Raw genomic sequence first — 15018 nt, forward strand, 5'->3', positions numbered from 1 at the left:
AATCAAGCAATCTCAAAGATGATTCATGGGATAAAGAGCTATTGGTAATAATGTAATGGAACGGAATACTAGGATATAAGCATATGAAATTTCCTAAAACCGGGCGGTACAAAGTGAAAGAACAAACAAAGAGCATACTCGTGGGTAAACAGGGGTAAACAGTAATCCCCCAGGTGATGGCCAAAAACGGTCTTTCTCTATGAACGTACCATGTAGATCTTCATCGTGCTGATAGCTCAGACATGAGCAGTCCAATGCATAAGCACAAGACTCATGCGCGAGTTGATCTGGGCTCATCCTTAGCGGTGGCTGAGTTTTTTGATACCCGCAAACAAAAACTGCACAAATGTTGCATGTCTGCTGTAAAGGAAGCTCGCCTGGCGTCCGGCGCAATTTGGGAGGACACTGTGTATCTTACCAAAGGAGCATAAGTGTTGATGTGATCTGCGTCCAGCCATTCCCATCACTTTCCTGATTACAGGGAGATCACAAACAACTTGCATGATCATTGCACGAATCATCCACCCATTGATTGGAAGTTCAGAGGTACAGGAGAAATGAACTCCATTCCAAAGATAAAGAAAATCATCCACAAGATCTTGCAATACATGGTTAATTTTGATTACATCTGGTTCCTGTGGGCCTGGTGTGATTCCGGCTAGATAGATGTTTTAGGGACAACAGCGGTGTTCTGGAGGTAGATTTAGACATATCAATGAGATTGCACCAAGTGATGCTGATAATCCTACCACTTTGTTACCTCATGGATTGAACCAATCCACACCCAGACAGAAAGCAAGGTTGCCACTGGTAGCAGTGAATGGCAAGTTATCACATCCTTTTTGATCCTTCCACATAGGGGAATCCCAGATACTAGACATGGTTGACAAAGGCGCTCTATGACGTAATGAGGTATCCAGGAGGTTTTCAATACCGGGTCTATTCAAAAACCTAGCAAGCCATGTGTTGAAAGATTGTGTGTAGTGGATACGGCGGGGGCGGGACCAATTTTCTTGATAGAATAATTCTTGAGCACATACTTGACTTCGAGCCGGTCCTTTATATATGCAGAGCAATGGAGCTTCTTTGTTTTCATATAAGCAAAAGCAAGCGGGGCAGCATATCTTCTTCCGTAATTCAGGCTCCAGCTTCAACTTCTTGGTGACTGTCCGGATATCAAGGGATGTACCTTCAGATCCAGGCTTAGAGGGATTGACAATGTTCAATATTTTGAGAGCCATGTTACTTGCAGAGGTGATCAAGTGGTTGAATAGATATAAACAGGCCACCAAGATCATGTTTGTAAGGGTTGTGTCCGGAAATTCCCGAGGCCCATGGCTATATGATTCTGAGGGCACATCAAAAAGTCACTTCTTAGTAAGGCTTGGTCGGAAAAAAATTACAAATGTCAACGAACCTGCATCAAATGTGGGTAGATTTTTATTGGCTTTTGAACTTCTGGGGCCGTTTTCTTCCAAGTTTTCCAACATGCCATCATCTGGTTGGGTTTGATTGGAACTGCACAGGGGAGTGGACGAGCCAACAGGTGAGGAATCAATTGGGTTTGTGGAGTTTTCATTGCTTGGGTCTCTTCTTGGTGTACTCTGAGCATGAGGGCGGTGATGAGCAAATTCTACAGTACACCAATCTCTTGCAGCCACTCTTGCGTGAAGTTCTCCTTTGTGCTTTCAATAAGCAGAAAACTTGCAATCCCATCTGGTGCCGTTTGGAGATTTGCTGAAGGCCTTGCATTCTTCACGTTTGCAGAGGATAAGCATGTTCGTTGGATTTGATTTGACGGATAGAAAACCAGGATAGAGATGTTCCAGGAATGAACTGTCAAATGTATGGTTGGTAATTTGTGATTTTCCAAATTTTGACTTTAGAGGTTGATAAAGATAAATTGAAGGTGGTAAGATAGGTAATGTAAACTTTTCTCCTTCACCACGAAGTGGATTATGATTTATGCTGATGTTTTGTGTAATTTAAATAAGTCTGTGATTTAGACATTCAAAGACTGCAAAAGGGTCAATACCTCTATTGAATTAGACGCCAAAATACATCCTCAACTAAATAGTAAGAGGTTCATAAGTGAATCAAGTGAACTCACCCAAAGACAATCAGATCTAGTATCCACTATATTCTTTTGATTCTGTTTGAGAGACATCTAAGACACTTTGGTTTGATGGCAGGTGGAGCCATGTGGTCACCCACCCATATTCTCAGCCATGTCTCAACAAGAAACCTTGGTGAAGTAACCGGTTACCAAACAATAACAGTATACCAGAATAGAGGCTTTGGAAGGATATGTCCGAAAATCTTGTCAGATGATATCATCTTCATTTATCTGATCTTTGAGATTTCATCCAGAAGCAGTGGGGAGCATTGCAAAGTAAGAATTGGGTATGTTTCAGCTCTAATTGATTATATAATCAATTATAGCTGAAACATATTGATGTGGCTACATATATGTAGCCACAATTTTACTTGCCATTCACAGCATTCACCCCTAAAACCATCATGAGATTCATCATATCCCCCACCATCACCCGGAACATAAATCACATTAAACTGCCTTAAATCCTTTCCTACCCGCCTCATTCATGGTAGCCTCTCTAACCTTCCGTAATCAATCTGGATCACAACCTCCATCTTCTTCAAAACCTCTCTACTAGTATAGGTATCCTCCTCACATCTTTGCACAACCTGGTCATCCTGCAACTGCTGATAATCCGGCAAAATCACAGAAGCTCGTGACAATACCAATTATCTTTCTGCCAAACTTTTCCATTCCCAGTGAAGTACCATGATAGACGTACCTCTAAAAAGCCACAAAGGACTAGTTGTGGCTGCTTGATCTAAATTTGATGAGATTTTGGAGTTGCCTGAAGATGCACTCCGCAAACGTTTTGGGGAACTGGCTCTCCTGGAAACTAATGAGTACTCGCTTGTACCAATAGTCAATGCTGAAGTCAGGACCAACACTCAAGGCCTCCCTCAAGAAAGTACTTCCAAACGCCCAGCCACATCTCAAGAAGGTCTTCAGTCAACCTTGGCTTTGGAAGACTTGGAATTGATCAAGGACTTAATTGAAGCTGACTTCAAGATGATTGAAGCAGCTGAGTCAGATTCAGATTTGGCCTCAGTATCAGCAGTCGAACATGAAGAAGATGTCTCAAGTGACTCAGCAAATGCAAGCAAAGTGGATGGAGATGCAGATCTTTGTCCCTTTTGTGTTGATCCACTTCCTGCTCAACTTTCAACCAAGCTCATCAGATTGAAGGCCACTTTATTGGCACTGCCCAACATCCGCAAAGGAATATGGCATGCAGGATCAATGTCCTTGCCGGTAAGTGTGACTGTTTCCAATCTCCTCAATTCTTTATTTGGTGTCAATGTCATATGCAATGTGTTTATGATTTATTGATTTTGTAAACAACAGTTGGCCCAAACTGCGGAATTTTGTTATTTACATCATGCCGAACTTGAGACTATCCCACTTGGTTTTGCAAAAGGATGGCCAACGACCATTGAATTCGATGCTTTGGAAGTGTATGTACTTTCCACTGACCCATTGTTTGTTCACAGTCTGCTAACTGTGTTATGTTATTGTTCCACAGGCGTGTTACCAATCACACTGAACTCTTGAGCAAGATAGTCGACCAAAGTGAACCATCTGTTTACTTGGAAGAGGCAAAGAAGAAGAGCAAAGGCAGTAGACGTAGGGCACCTGATCTGGGCAACTTTGAGATGGAGCAACCCGGATAGTAAGTTGTACTAATCTTTCTCTCATTTCAACTGCCTTTACTAATATTTTCTTCCGTCTATTTGACTTCCAGTTATGGATATCAAGGTTACATAATAATCATTTCCACACTTGAGACTATCTTTATTCAAGATCAATCATCCCAGCATCACCTTTGCTTGGAAAAAGCCGCTCCTCTAACTCCAGATTACTTCCTACAACAAGTTCTTCTCCCTGAAGTTACTCTCTGTTTGATTTCTGAAGACATGAGCTTCGATGGAAGGGATCCTCAAGTCCAGGAAACTTTTGAAGCAAGTCGTGAATTTGGTGCAGTGGTGTTTCCAATGCCAGAGGACTGGAGACCAACCGCACTAAAAAAACAACCACAAAAACACAAGAATCAATCATTGAGCGCATCAAATTCCGTCACTGTTATGAGGACCCATTCTGACAAACTGGTTTTAAAACAATTACCCAAAGTTGTTATCCCATACATTGAGACGGTTTTCAATTTACCCCCTTCTGGCAATTGTGGCTTCTGCGCCATTACTCAAGCACTCCGGATTTACAGCACCAACTGTTGTATTTTAATTTGCTATCAAATGCACAAGGAGCTCTCATTTTGCAGGGAAGCCTACAAACAGTTGATTTTGACTCCAGGGAGTACCAAGCCACGGAGGACAACTCGGCAAACAAAACCTCACACCACTGGAATCATTGATGATCTGCTTGTTTGACTTCAACCCCAGACTCAAAAGTTTTGGATGCTCATGCCGTACCCTGGCTACGTCATCTCAAGTGCTTACAAGTGCCCAGTGATCTCTTTGGATCCTAGCAAAGTGAATTCTTACACATTCTTTCCATATCACACGCCACCCAACAACAAATGTCCTATAATCCTTGCCTTTGTTGATGGAAATCATGTTGTCAGTCTGGGATTTGGCGCTAAATTAGTTCCATTTCCTGAAGTTTACAACCAGAATGCCTCAGCCTCAATCCAAAACTCCCAGGTACCGGCGTGGTTTAAAAAGTATAAAGTGCAAATGGGTTGGTGGGCAAATCAAGGTACTTAGTCACAGGGGCAAAAATTGATGCTCACAACTATGTGAGTGTTGAAATGTTCCTGTTTTGTTTCCCTTTTCTTTCTGGTTGTCAGCTGATTACGTGAACATCAGGAACTGAGCAGACAAACTAAGCCTTCCTCAGCCTTTATTCCTGAGCAAAGAAGTCTGAGGAAGGGCTGATCCTGAGCGGCATTCCCTGGTTCAATAAGTTCCAAGGAATGCCACTAATGTATAGCTTAGGGGCTGAGCTGAACTGAGTATTCCCTTAGCTAAGTCTCTGAAGCATCCCCCAGACGGATCACAGAGAGTCAAGCTTGCCTCAAGCTTCATGGCTCCGGAATGAAGCCTGAGGCCCGTCTGCTTGTTCAACTGAGCTGCTCAGCTATTCCTCAGGGGCATTCCTGAGATCAGAATGCCCCGGAGGAACTCACTGCTCATTGGCTGAGGGGCTGCTCAGTTCTGCTCAGCTGCTCAGCTAGTCCTCAGGGGCATTCCTAGCCGGATCAGAAGGATCCAAAGGATGTCACTGAGTATTGGCTGAGGGGCTGCTCAGTTGATCTCAGCCCCTCAGTGTGAAAAACTTTATCCGGGGATATCACTGAGGATTAGCTGAGCAACTGAGATAAACTGAGCAGATGGGATGGCACTTTTATCAGGCTTCATTCCTTAGCAAGGAAGTCTGAGGGAAGTCTGGCCCATCAGTGATCCAGTCAGGGGATGCTACTGAGTATTTGCTGAGCAGCTCAAAGGGGACGCCCCTGTGCAGGCTTCTTCACTGAAAAATGAAGCCTCAGGAAGTTATAGTTCATGTGTTCATCTTCATGTTGAACAAATTGCTGAGTATTCAGTGACCCATGAGCTGATCCTGAGTACTCATCGGAAATCAGTTATTGCTCATCCAAGATAGAAATGAGCCTTCTCAACAAATGTCAAGTAAAATATGAGCACCACAGGCTGATCACCGGAACACAACCAAGATTTTGAATTGAATCAATCTGAAAGAAAACAAATCTTTTTTGGAGAATTCCAAAAAGTCTACAACGCTCACATGTATGTGAGTATCTATTTTGGCCCCTGTGAGTGTGCTTGGATTGGTAGCAACCGTTTTTTCCAACTTTTTTCCATCTATTTTGTCTATGCTGTGCCTTTGTACCTTTATAATTCAATTTCTGTTGTACATACCTGTCTTTTTGTCAAAGTCTTCTGGGCATGCTTTTATCTTACTAATCTGTTGTCTTATCTTCTTCTATGTCATCTTTTGTATGCTATTATGCCACATATGTTCAATTTATGCTATGCTATGTTATTTATGCGCCATACCATTGATGTGTGCATCTGATTTCCATTGCAGCAATTTAGAACTCAAATCTAAAATGCAAGCAAGTGTAAAGAATTTTTAGCATTTCTTCTGGATCAAAAGAATCCCTATTTTTTTCAAATAGTGCTTCATTGTATCTGACTTGGCCACGAACCCTTCCCACCTTGGTGTATTCTTAAACATGGTGAGGACTCTCATGCAAAGCATTGCAACTTGAAAGTCCACCCTCTACAAAACACAGGTGGCTGCAAGATCCCAGAGGAAACAATTGCTTTTCAAAACAAAGCTTGCCACTTTGTTTTGATGCAGCAGTTTATCAAAAAACTTTTAGAAAGCCACTTTCCAATCTACCAAGTGAAAGAATCTTACAAAAACCTTCTTACCAGGATTTTATTGAAACTATTATTTTGCTCATTGATGTGGCTTATCTACAAGAATGTGGGCATTTTTGCCTGCCTCAATATCAATCATGGAAGCTTCTACTCTTCTAATCTCTGATAGGATCCTGCCAAGCTGTTGTATTGGTTCGTCCAGGGAAGTTGAATTAGATCTGTCTGTTAAAGAATTAAAACAAGTCAGAGGAAAGAGTTAGATCTAAAAGGGTGAAGAACAAAGCAATATTTACCAATTCCCAGTTGTTTTTGAAAGCTGATAATCACGTGAACCATTGGAACCTTTTCCTTCAAATCATGTAGATATCTTTTTGTTTGAGTATATTCTTCTCGCAACCTGCGGCCTACAGCAGTATATATAGATGTTAACTGAATGATAAATAAAAAAATAGTGATATGAGACAACATGAAGCTTACATGATTCCTGTAATTCCCCTTGTTCTGCCAGCTCATTATGAACATTTGCATCTTCCTTTGAGTCAAAATGCAACATATTTCTTATTGGAATGTGGAAGATTTAATGATGAATGATGTGCCACAAAACAAGATACAAAATACAATGAGTTGAAAATTTGAAAATACACTCACAATTAAAGAAGGACTGGTGAAATCAGATCAGCAAGATTAAATTGTTATTATGTTCGATGAGCCTTGTCCCTGAAGGACAGATAAGTTTGTGATTTTGAGAGCTCAGAGGTGTTTGTAAAATACCTGAGAGGATCAAGAGTGAGGCTACAAGATAATAGAAATGAAATGTATGATTAAGGGCCCGTTGTAGAACTCCTACGCAGTGTAGCGTAGGCTGAGCCGGAGAAGGTTAGAATCACAGTCAAGGAGGACGGATGAAACTACGGTTCTGTGAAGCTGCCTTCAACCTAAAGAAAGTTCTAAAAAAAATAAGTGAGACAAATTTTTACAACCCCGCCGTTACAAGTTTCCCGTAAACCTAATTTTACCCCGTACAAGGATTTTCAACCTTTCTAACCCTATTTATCCCTCCCACAATTCAGCCGCACACACAAAGTTAAAAAAAACACAAATTAAAAAACACAACTTGTCCTGGAATTGAACCCAGGTTCAGTCCTTTCTTTTGGCCCTGACTTGGCCATGATCCTAGTCTGACTCTTATACGCTAAAAAATAAATAAATAAATAAAATAAAATAATCCCAACCCTTCATCCACAACTTCAACAAAGCTCCAAGAACACACAACACTCAATATCTTGAATAAGTAAGTCTTCTCTTTTCTAATCCACCTTCTTAACTGTTTAACTAACTAACACACTTCTCATCCACTTGTTTTCTCAAATTTGGACTTCCAACACTTTAACACTACAGATAGATCACTTCGATCTTAACACAAACACTAGACTCAAGAAAAAACACAAGAGCCAAAAAACACTGCACTTTGATCGATTTACTACGATCTCCACACACATGCCACACACTTTTCAACACCAACAACACCCCCCCTTTTTATATCTTCCAACCTCTCCAACCACAACTTGGCCTCACAGCCCTTTCTCCCATTTGCTCCGATCGATTCCAATGGATTCCCATGCCAAGATCCTTCCCATTCGACTCGATTCTGGATCTTTTGAACCAGGTATGTTCTTCTTCTACTTTTCTCATCCTTGTCTTTCTTTCTTTCTAGTACTAATGACATCATCTTTTGTATTCATTCTTATTTAGCTTATAGTTCTAACCCTTCCCAGCTTAACTCCTTCCTTCAATACTTATCAATTCCAATTTCGATTTTTAGCTCTTCTCTCTCCAGGTAAGTTCCTTTCTTCTACTTCTCTTTTCTCATGCTAACTAACTGCAATCTAACTCCTGCCATTCCACTGCTTTTCAATTTTGATTTCGACTTTTTCCTTTGATTGTCCGAGTTTGAAATACCAGGTTTGTTCTTCCTCTCTTATCTCCTTCCTTTTTCTCCCATTCACACACTAACTTTGGTTCCCTTTTCTTTCTTCTTGTTGATTTCAATTCTAGGCCTTGATTTTGATATTCACCTTCTCACAATGATAGTCTATGTAGTTCAATCTTTGATTTTGAATCTTCGTCATTGTCCATATGTAAGTTCTGTTCCTTCTATTCTGTTTAATCGCTGAAACTGACATTATCAACTCTTCATCTTGATCTCAATAGTTTGAATTTTGATTTCGATTTTTGACCTCATTGAGTAAATCTTTATTGATCTTCTAAGTATCTGATTGATGATGACATGATACTTTTTATTCAGTATAGGTTTGTACACTAAAATCAAACCTAATCCCTTTTCATTTTGTTCTAGTCTTTGATTTAGGTATCTAATTGATTCAACTTGTTGTCTTATTATAGTTTTCTTGTAGTCATGTTGATTGTGTTGATATAGATGTCTTTAAATGTGTCTTCAGACTTTTACTCAAAAAAATAAAACTATGGTGAAATGAAATGGATAGCACTAATGATCTGTTCAAAACTTAATGTGCCATAGTGAGATGATAAAACTCATTTTAATATGTTATCTATGCATGATATCTTTCATAATGATGTTGATAGCAAAGCTGTAAGTTAGTTGTTTGAAAGCATTTAATTGTTGAATGATGAAACAGGTGGCTTAAGCAAAGCAAAGAGAACACTATGGCATGTATACATAAAATAATATCCTTGTGTAATTTGATTTCCACACCGTTTGGGTTGTTTTCAGATATTATCTGACCTGAAAACCAAATTTTGATTTGCCCCTATCTCAAGGGGCACATTGAGATACTGGTCTTTCAGATATTGAGACTGCCAAACAGTGATCCAAAAGAGGTCAACAGACGTCTGTTGACCTCGCAGTGATCATATTTCTGTTCGGTAACAACCACATGAGATTGTATGTATCTTTTCATTCTACTCAAACTTTTGAAACAATCATCGTTGACCTTCATTGTTCTCATCCCACTGTAATCTTTCCATTCGATGTATCCATTCTTCTTTTGAACTCAATCTTATCTCTTTAATAATCTAATCGGTCAATTTCTTCATCTATATACTTTGATAAATACATTTTAAATTGATCTTTTAATAATTTCATCATCTAAATCTATGTTATCAAATTGACGATTGATTCTAGTTCTACTACTGTTCAAAGGTAAGATCAATCAAACCTTTTGAATCAAAGTATCATTGATAGCATTTTTCAAAGTTTAGTATAACTATTCAAATAAGATCGTCGAACAATATCCTTTATAAGAATATCTAAACAAGGCAGAGATGAGATTATAAAATGATCAAAATAGTAAAAACTATTATGGAGTGAGGGCGGATGAGCAAAGCAGTGAGGATCGAAGAACATAAGGGTGTGTGTGGGTGATGAGACGTTGAGAAGGAGATGAACAAAGAAGATAGATGGAGGAGGGGCACATCGAGATAGAGCCTTCAGATACGGCCAAAAGGCTGTATCTTGATGTGGACCAATATCTTGTTATTGAAGATCAGATATTGACCTCAAATATTCGAACCAAACACTGATCTGATTTCAAATATCTGGTCGAGATTGGATCCAGATACAATATGGCCGTATGTCACTTTTTTGGTGTGAAATTTGGCCACATCGTATCTGCTCGCGGTGTCCGAACGGGCCCTAAGGCATTTGCAATGTCAATCTGGTGATTTAATTATGTTTCACATGATCTCAATTAAGCCCAATCTATACCACTTCCAGACCAACCAACCTTCCTGTTCAGAATTGAGCATTGCAGTTGAATTATGAGATGTATTATTTGTTTATTTTAATTGTGCATCATCAGTTTAAATATATTGAGATCCTCTTCTAAAAGTACAAATGTTACACGGAGGTTGTCAGAATGTTTGGATACTTTTCCAAAGATATCTTGTGACCAGATTCAACCCATATGTTCAAAAGTGACTTGATCAAACTTTTTCCTGGCTGTGATTGTTGATTTCACCATGCATAGAAACCCCATGCACAAACAGATGAGAATTGTAGTCAATTCAAGTCACACAAGTCACAAGGAATCAAATAGCATCGTAATTGGTGATTTGAACAGTGACTTCAAGATATAGTGAAATCAGTAAGGGAGTGGGGAGCATTGTGAAAAAAAGGATTATGCCCCAGTTCTTTTTTTCTCATTGAAGTTCAATGTTATCTCCCTGGTCAGGGAATGATCATTGTGAGGACTCCCTAAATATTGGTTTCAATCCTTCATCGAGATATTTTTCATTACATACTAACTATTTAAATCCAACCCATGTGGGATCCAGTATTCCCTGACTTAAACATTTCATGTATGTCTCCTGATCAGAAATTAGAGTCAGGAAACTCACCTCCATACAAGGACTTCCCGAACATGGCTTCTGTCAATCAACACAAGACAATTCCTTCAACTCGCCGGTTGTCCACTCAGAAGATCCTCAATCCCTGGAATGCCCCCTCCCAAGATTCAACCCTCACCTGGCAAAAACAGAATCCAGATGTATTGGGAAAGCGCAAAAGGGCTGCAGAATACAGGGGTACAATACAGGAACAAGGAATGATCACTGGTGGTAAGTTTGTTCTCTTGACCACTTTCAGGAACTCCATAAGTAGAATACCAAAGCATCTAACAACTTTATACTGTTATCAGATGGGAAAACATTAGATACTATGCCAAGAATATCCAGTCAAAGTGTGATTGCATCGGAAGTACTGGTAAGTCATGCACAAAACAGTACCCAAAAAGATTTGGTCTAATACGCAATGCTGTCCTTTCAGTCTGCCTATCATATTTGTCCAGTCCATCCAATTCATATCTCATCATCTTCAGGCATGAATATAGCGGCCAACTCTTTCAAAGAAGGTGGATTCAATTTGACACCTGAGCTTGAAACAGTCCAAAAACCATCACCCACAACAATGTGCAGTTCAAATAATAATTCTGGGACATCCACTGCTAAAGTTCTGAACAATAAATCAAAAAGAATTATAAAACAACCTAAGATTGAACACAGAAATGCTTTTTCAGTCAATCATCAGGTCCGGAAGTTGATATTCTTAGAACCTTTCAAACAACTAAACAAATCACTTCCAGTCAGGAAAAATGAAGCCTTAAGTACAGTATCCAAGGGAAACCCCAAAGATCTGATATCATTCCACAATCTCAATTGGTTTTGAGCCTAAAACAGTGGTTTGTTCATTTGTCAGAAACATTTGCAATGACCCCTTGGTTTCTTTAGTGGTCCAGAAAGACATCCCACCAATAAAAGCTGAGGTTTCCAAGCAATACAGGCAAAACCAATTGGCCAATAAATATCAAGTCTGGTGTCAAAATGATCCAGGGCACAAAGCTCAACAAAGACGAGGGTGTGTGGTGCATTTCCTTGACCTTCAAGGACTTCATTCTAATTATACTTTGTTTGAATTGTTGCACAACCAGTCACGGTATTAAAGGAACAGGTTAACATTCTCAAATAAAAGTTTTGACATGTTGAACAACTTCAGGAAGAGGTCATATTTTTGAAGGATCAAGTACATATTCTTCGGACAGAATTGAAGGTAGCTTGTCAGAAGACAGATTTTCTTGAATGAGATCTGGCTGTGGCTCAAATTGTTGTGGGACAACTTATTCATGTTTTGGAGACCAAGCAATCAAGTTTGACTGACACCACCATTATGACTTCAAGGATGCCGCTGGCAGCAGCAGCCACGGCCATGGCAGCTGACCCTGCCCCAAATGTGTCTGATTATTGATTTGTATTGCGGATCCTACACCCAGATAATCTACTCTTTCAGGAGAGTTGATGTATGAGATAAGCAGCACTCTGTATGGGTATCTTTCATTTATGGTAGATATGTAGTACTTCCAATTATCAAATTGATTACGACTCTTTCAGCTTTGAAGTATGTCTCCCGACTGGAGGAAGCACCTATGATTCATCCTTAGAATTACGATCAAGGATATCATACTATTGTAACAGTCAAGAGCAACTTGGATTGGGGAGGCAAATGATTGTTTGAATCACATTTACTCCAAACACATTGTTGATAAGGATTTTCCCCTGGTGTACTGCCTGGACTGCTTCTGGCTCTCTTATCTCAATACTGATCATTCTTATCAAGATTTTAATCCATTTGAGCAGAACACCAATGAATGTGACAGACCTTGAAATCCAAAGCCAATGATTCCTCTGCATAAGCTTTCTCATAGCTAGGAGTCCATTTGACACTAACCCGCTGGGAGATAGCCTTAGGGCATGACAGAAAGGGACCCAAAAGATAGGTAAACTGATAAAGGAATTTTTAACCCAGAGATATCAGTGATAGTTACATACTAAGGATCCATGTTCATACAGCAAAGATTACAGGCTGACCAAAATTTGGTATCTGCGGAGCAGAGAAGGATAGGTGTCAGTAGATGAATGGGAAATTTATGAATTTAAGCCTACCAAAATTGGTTTGTTTGGAAGATAAGATATTCAGGCAACACAGCGGGATGATTAGGCGTCAATATAAGTATGATTAACTTCAAGACCAGAGGAGTGTCAATCTTGATATTGAATAAGCTCAGAACCATATTTGATTGACTTCAAAAGCGAGGTGTTTCTTAATCTTTATCTTGAAATTTGATTCAAGAATCCACTCAATGACTAAGGTTGACTGTATGCCTTTGTATTGCAAGTCATGTTCTTCATACATCTCGGTCAAACTGGCATCAAGCTAACCCAACTGACTCAGTGCAGGAAGAGGATTTCTTTCTTTTGGTGTAAGCTCAAATCCTCCCTCTAAGATCATACTTATTCTTTATATCCTTTGGGGTCTTGTGCAGATCATGGACACTATTAACCTTCCACTTATCAATTGCTCACAAGATGAATCAGATATTGTGAAGCACAACGAAAGCACTGTGTTAACACAAACAGTGAGTCGTTTTTTTTACAATTTAACTCCAGACCCTTTGGAACTGCAATCACTTTTCACTACAAAAAATATAATGTTTTCTGGGCAGACAACGCAAATATTGATATACAAAAATATTGGGCGGTCAGGAGGAGGGCAAAAAATACAAAAAAATATGGCTGTTGTTCCTGGTGTTGAGAGCTTCAATTTGAGTATCTTGTTTGTATTTTTAGAGTGCATATTGTTGAACGTACTAACAGAAAACCCCATATTCATCAGATGTATACCTGTAACAGATGCTGAAATTTGGTTCCTCAGATTGGAGAGGACAATTTGGTTTCTACAAATGCTCATAACTTTTTCAATTGGCAAGGAAAACACTCGATTATTGGCTCATTAGAAAGCTGAGCTCTGCTTCCAGATCTTTCATTAAGGTGATGGGGCTGTGTCCAGCTTTGCAAAGAATCTATGTGGCTTTGAAGAAGATATTTCAAAGTGACTATAGCTGCCTTGTGAGAGAAAATGAAGCCTTGAATTGTTATGAAGACATTTAGAGAGAGACTGTGGCTTTCTAATGAGCCTAAAAGCGAGTATTTTGACCAAGAATTGCGAATTTTATGAGCATTTGTAGAATTCAAATTGTCCTCTCCAATCTGAGGAACTGAATTTCAGCATCTGTTACAGGTGTATATCTGATGAATATGGGGTTTTTTGTTAGTACATTCAACAATATGCCCTCTAAAAATACACAAAAATACTCAGCTTGAAGCTCTCAACACCAGGAACAATATCCATATTTTTTTGTATTTTTTGCCCTCCTCCTGACCGCCCAATATTTTTGTATATCAATATTTGTGTTTTCTGCCCAGAAAACATTATATTCCTTGTAGTGTTTGACAAACTTGAAGGATATAGCTGACAAGCCCTTCCCTGCAGGTGGACACATTTCAAGAAATTTCAAAAAACTCAAGTCCTAAACCAAGTGTAAAACTTCCCTGCTCAACATCTCTTGTACAATCCACAGGAGCTTCAACAATCTTCCATCAAATTCTGCCCTTGGCTATGGAGCAAAATCAAAAAGTTGACAGCCTGGTAAAAAGTTTATTACTCTTGGTGATACCAACTATCTTGATACTCACCAGGTTTTCTGGTTCTAGGAAGCTGAAAAAGATACCTTACCAGGTTCAGCTTGGCCAATAGAAAAACTGAAGAGATTGGGAAAGGCTTTAAATATCAAAATTTTACTGTCTGCTTTGGTGATTCTCTTGGCCATGAGTTGAGTGACATGTAATTTCTCTTCCGGCAAGGATGTCTCATCAGCATATTCTGAATACACTTCAAACCACCTCATAGGTATACTACAAATTCTGAAGAGGCCGGAGAAGAATTTTCATGCTGAATCACATATGGATACGAAGAAAATCTGGAACACACTGGAGCAAGAAAGAATAGAAAATCACAACCAATTTCAACAAGGCCAGGTACAGGAGGAACTTTCTTGACTCAAAACATCCCTGAACCTCTTGGAAGCAGACATTGCCCGTATCAAAACCAATTTTGAGAAAGCCACCAAGGACCAAGACACTCGCCTTCGTTCATGGATATCTAGTATCTTCACAGCAGGCCTTAAACAT

At 39.5% G+C, this 15018-nt stretch overlaps 3 protein-coding genes across 3 annotated transcripts; 2 read left to right on the top strand and 1 right to left on the bottom strand.

The window, feature by feature from the left end:
- Positions 1 to 1218: 1218 nt before the first annotated feature.
- MELLADRAFT_101668 (uncharacterized protein) lies at positions 1219 to 2475 on the top strand (the record flags this gene model as incomplete). The annotated part of the gene is made up of 6 exons (XM_007404211.1): positions 1219 to 1506; positions 1527 to 1546; positions 1700 to 1778; positions 1814 to 1850; positions 2193 to 2392; positions 2443 to 2475. 6 exons carry the CDS (start codon positions 1219 to 1221, stop codon positions 2473 to 2475), a joined length of 657 nt encoding a protein of 218 aa, XP_007404273.1.
- Positions 2476 to 6538: 4063 nt separating this feature from the next.
- On the bottom strand, positions 6539 to 7012 carry MELLADRAFT_58970 (uncharacterized protein; the record flags this gene model as incomplete). Its single annotated transcript, XM_007404758.1, has 3 exons — positions 6539 to 6681; positions 6753 to 6863; positions 6937 to 7012. 3 exons carry the CDS (start codon positions 7010 to 7012, stop codon positions 6539 to 6541), a joined length of 330 nt encoding a protein of 109 aa, XP_007404820.1.
- Positions 7013 to 10799: 3787 nt separating this feature from the next.
- Positions 10800 to 11949, top strand: MELLADRAFT_101670 (uncharacterized protein; the record flags this gene model as incomplete). The annotated part of the gene is made up of 5 exons (XM_007404212.1): positions 10800 to 11055; positions 11136 to 11200; positions 11264 to 11600; positions 11725 to 11851; positions 11925 to 11949. 5 exons carry the CDS (start codon positions 10800 to 10802, stop codon positions 11947 to 11949), a joined length of 810 nt encoding a protein of 269 aa, XP_007404274.1.
- Between the last annotated feature and the right edge of the window lie 3069 nt (positions 11950 to 15018).

Source organism: Melampsora larici-populina (genome assembly GCF_000204055.1).
Source record: "Melampsora larici-populina 98AG31 unplaced genomic scaffold MELLAscaffold_2, whole genome shotgun sequence".
Taxonomy (NCBI): domain Eukaryota; kingdom Fungi; phylum Basidiomycota; class Pucciniomycetes; order Pucciniales; family Melampsoraceae; genus Melampsora; species Melampsora laricis-populina.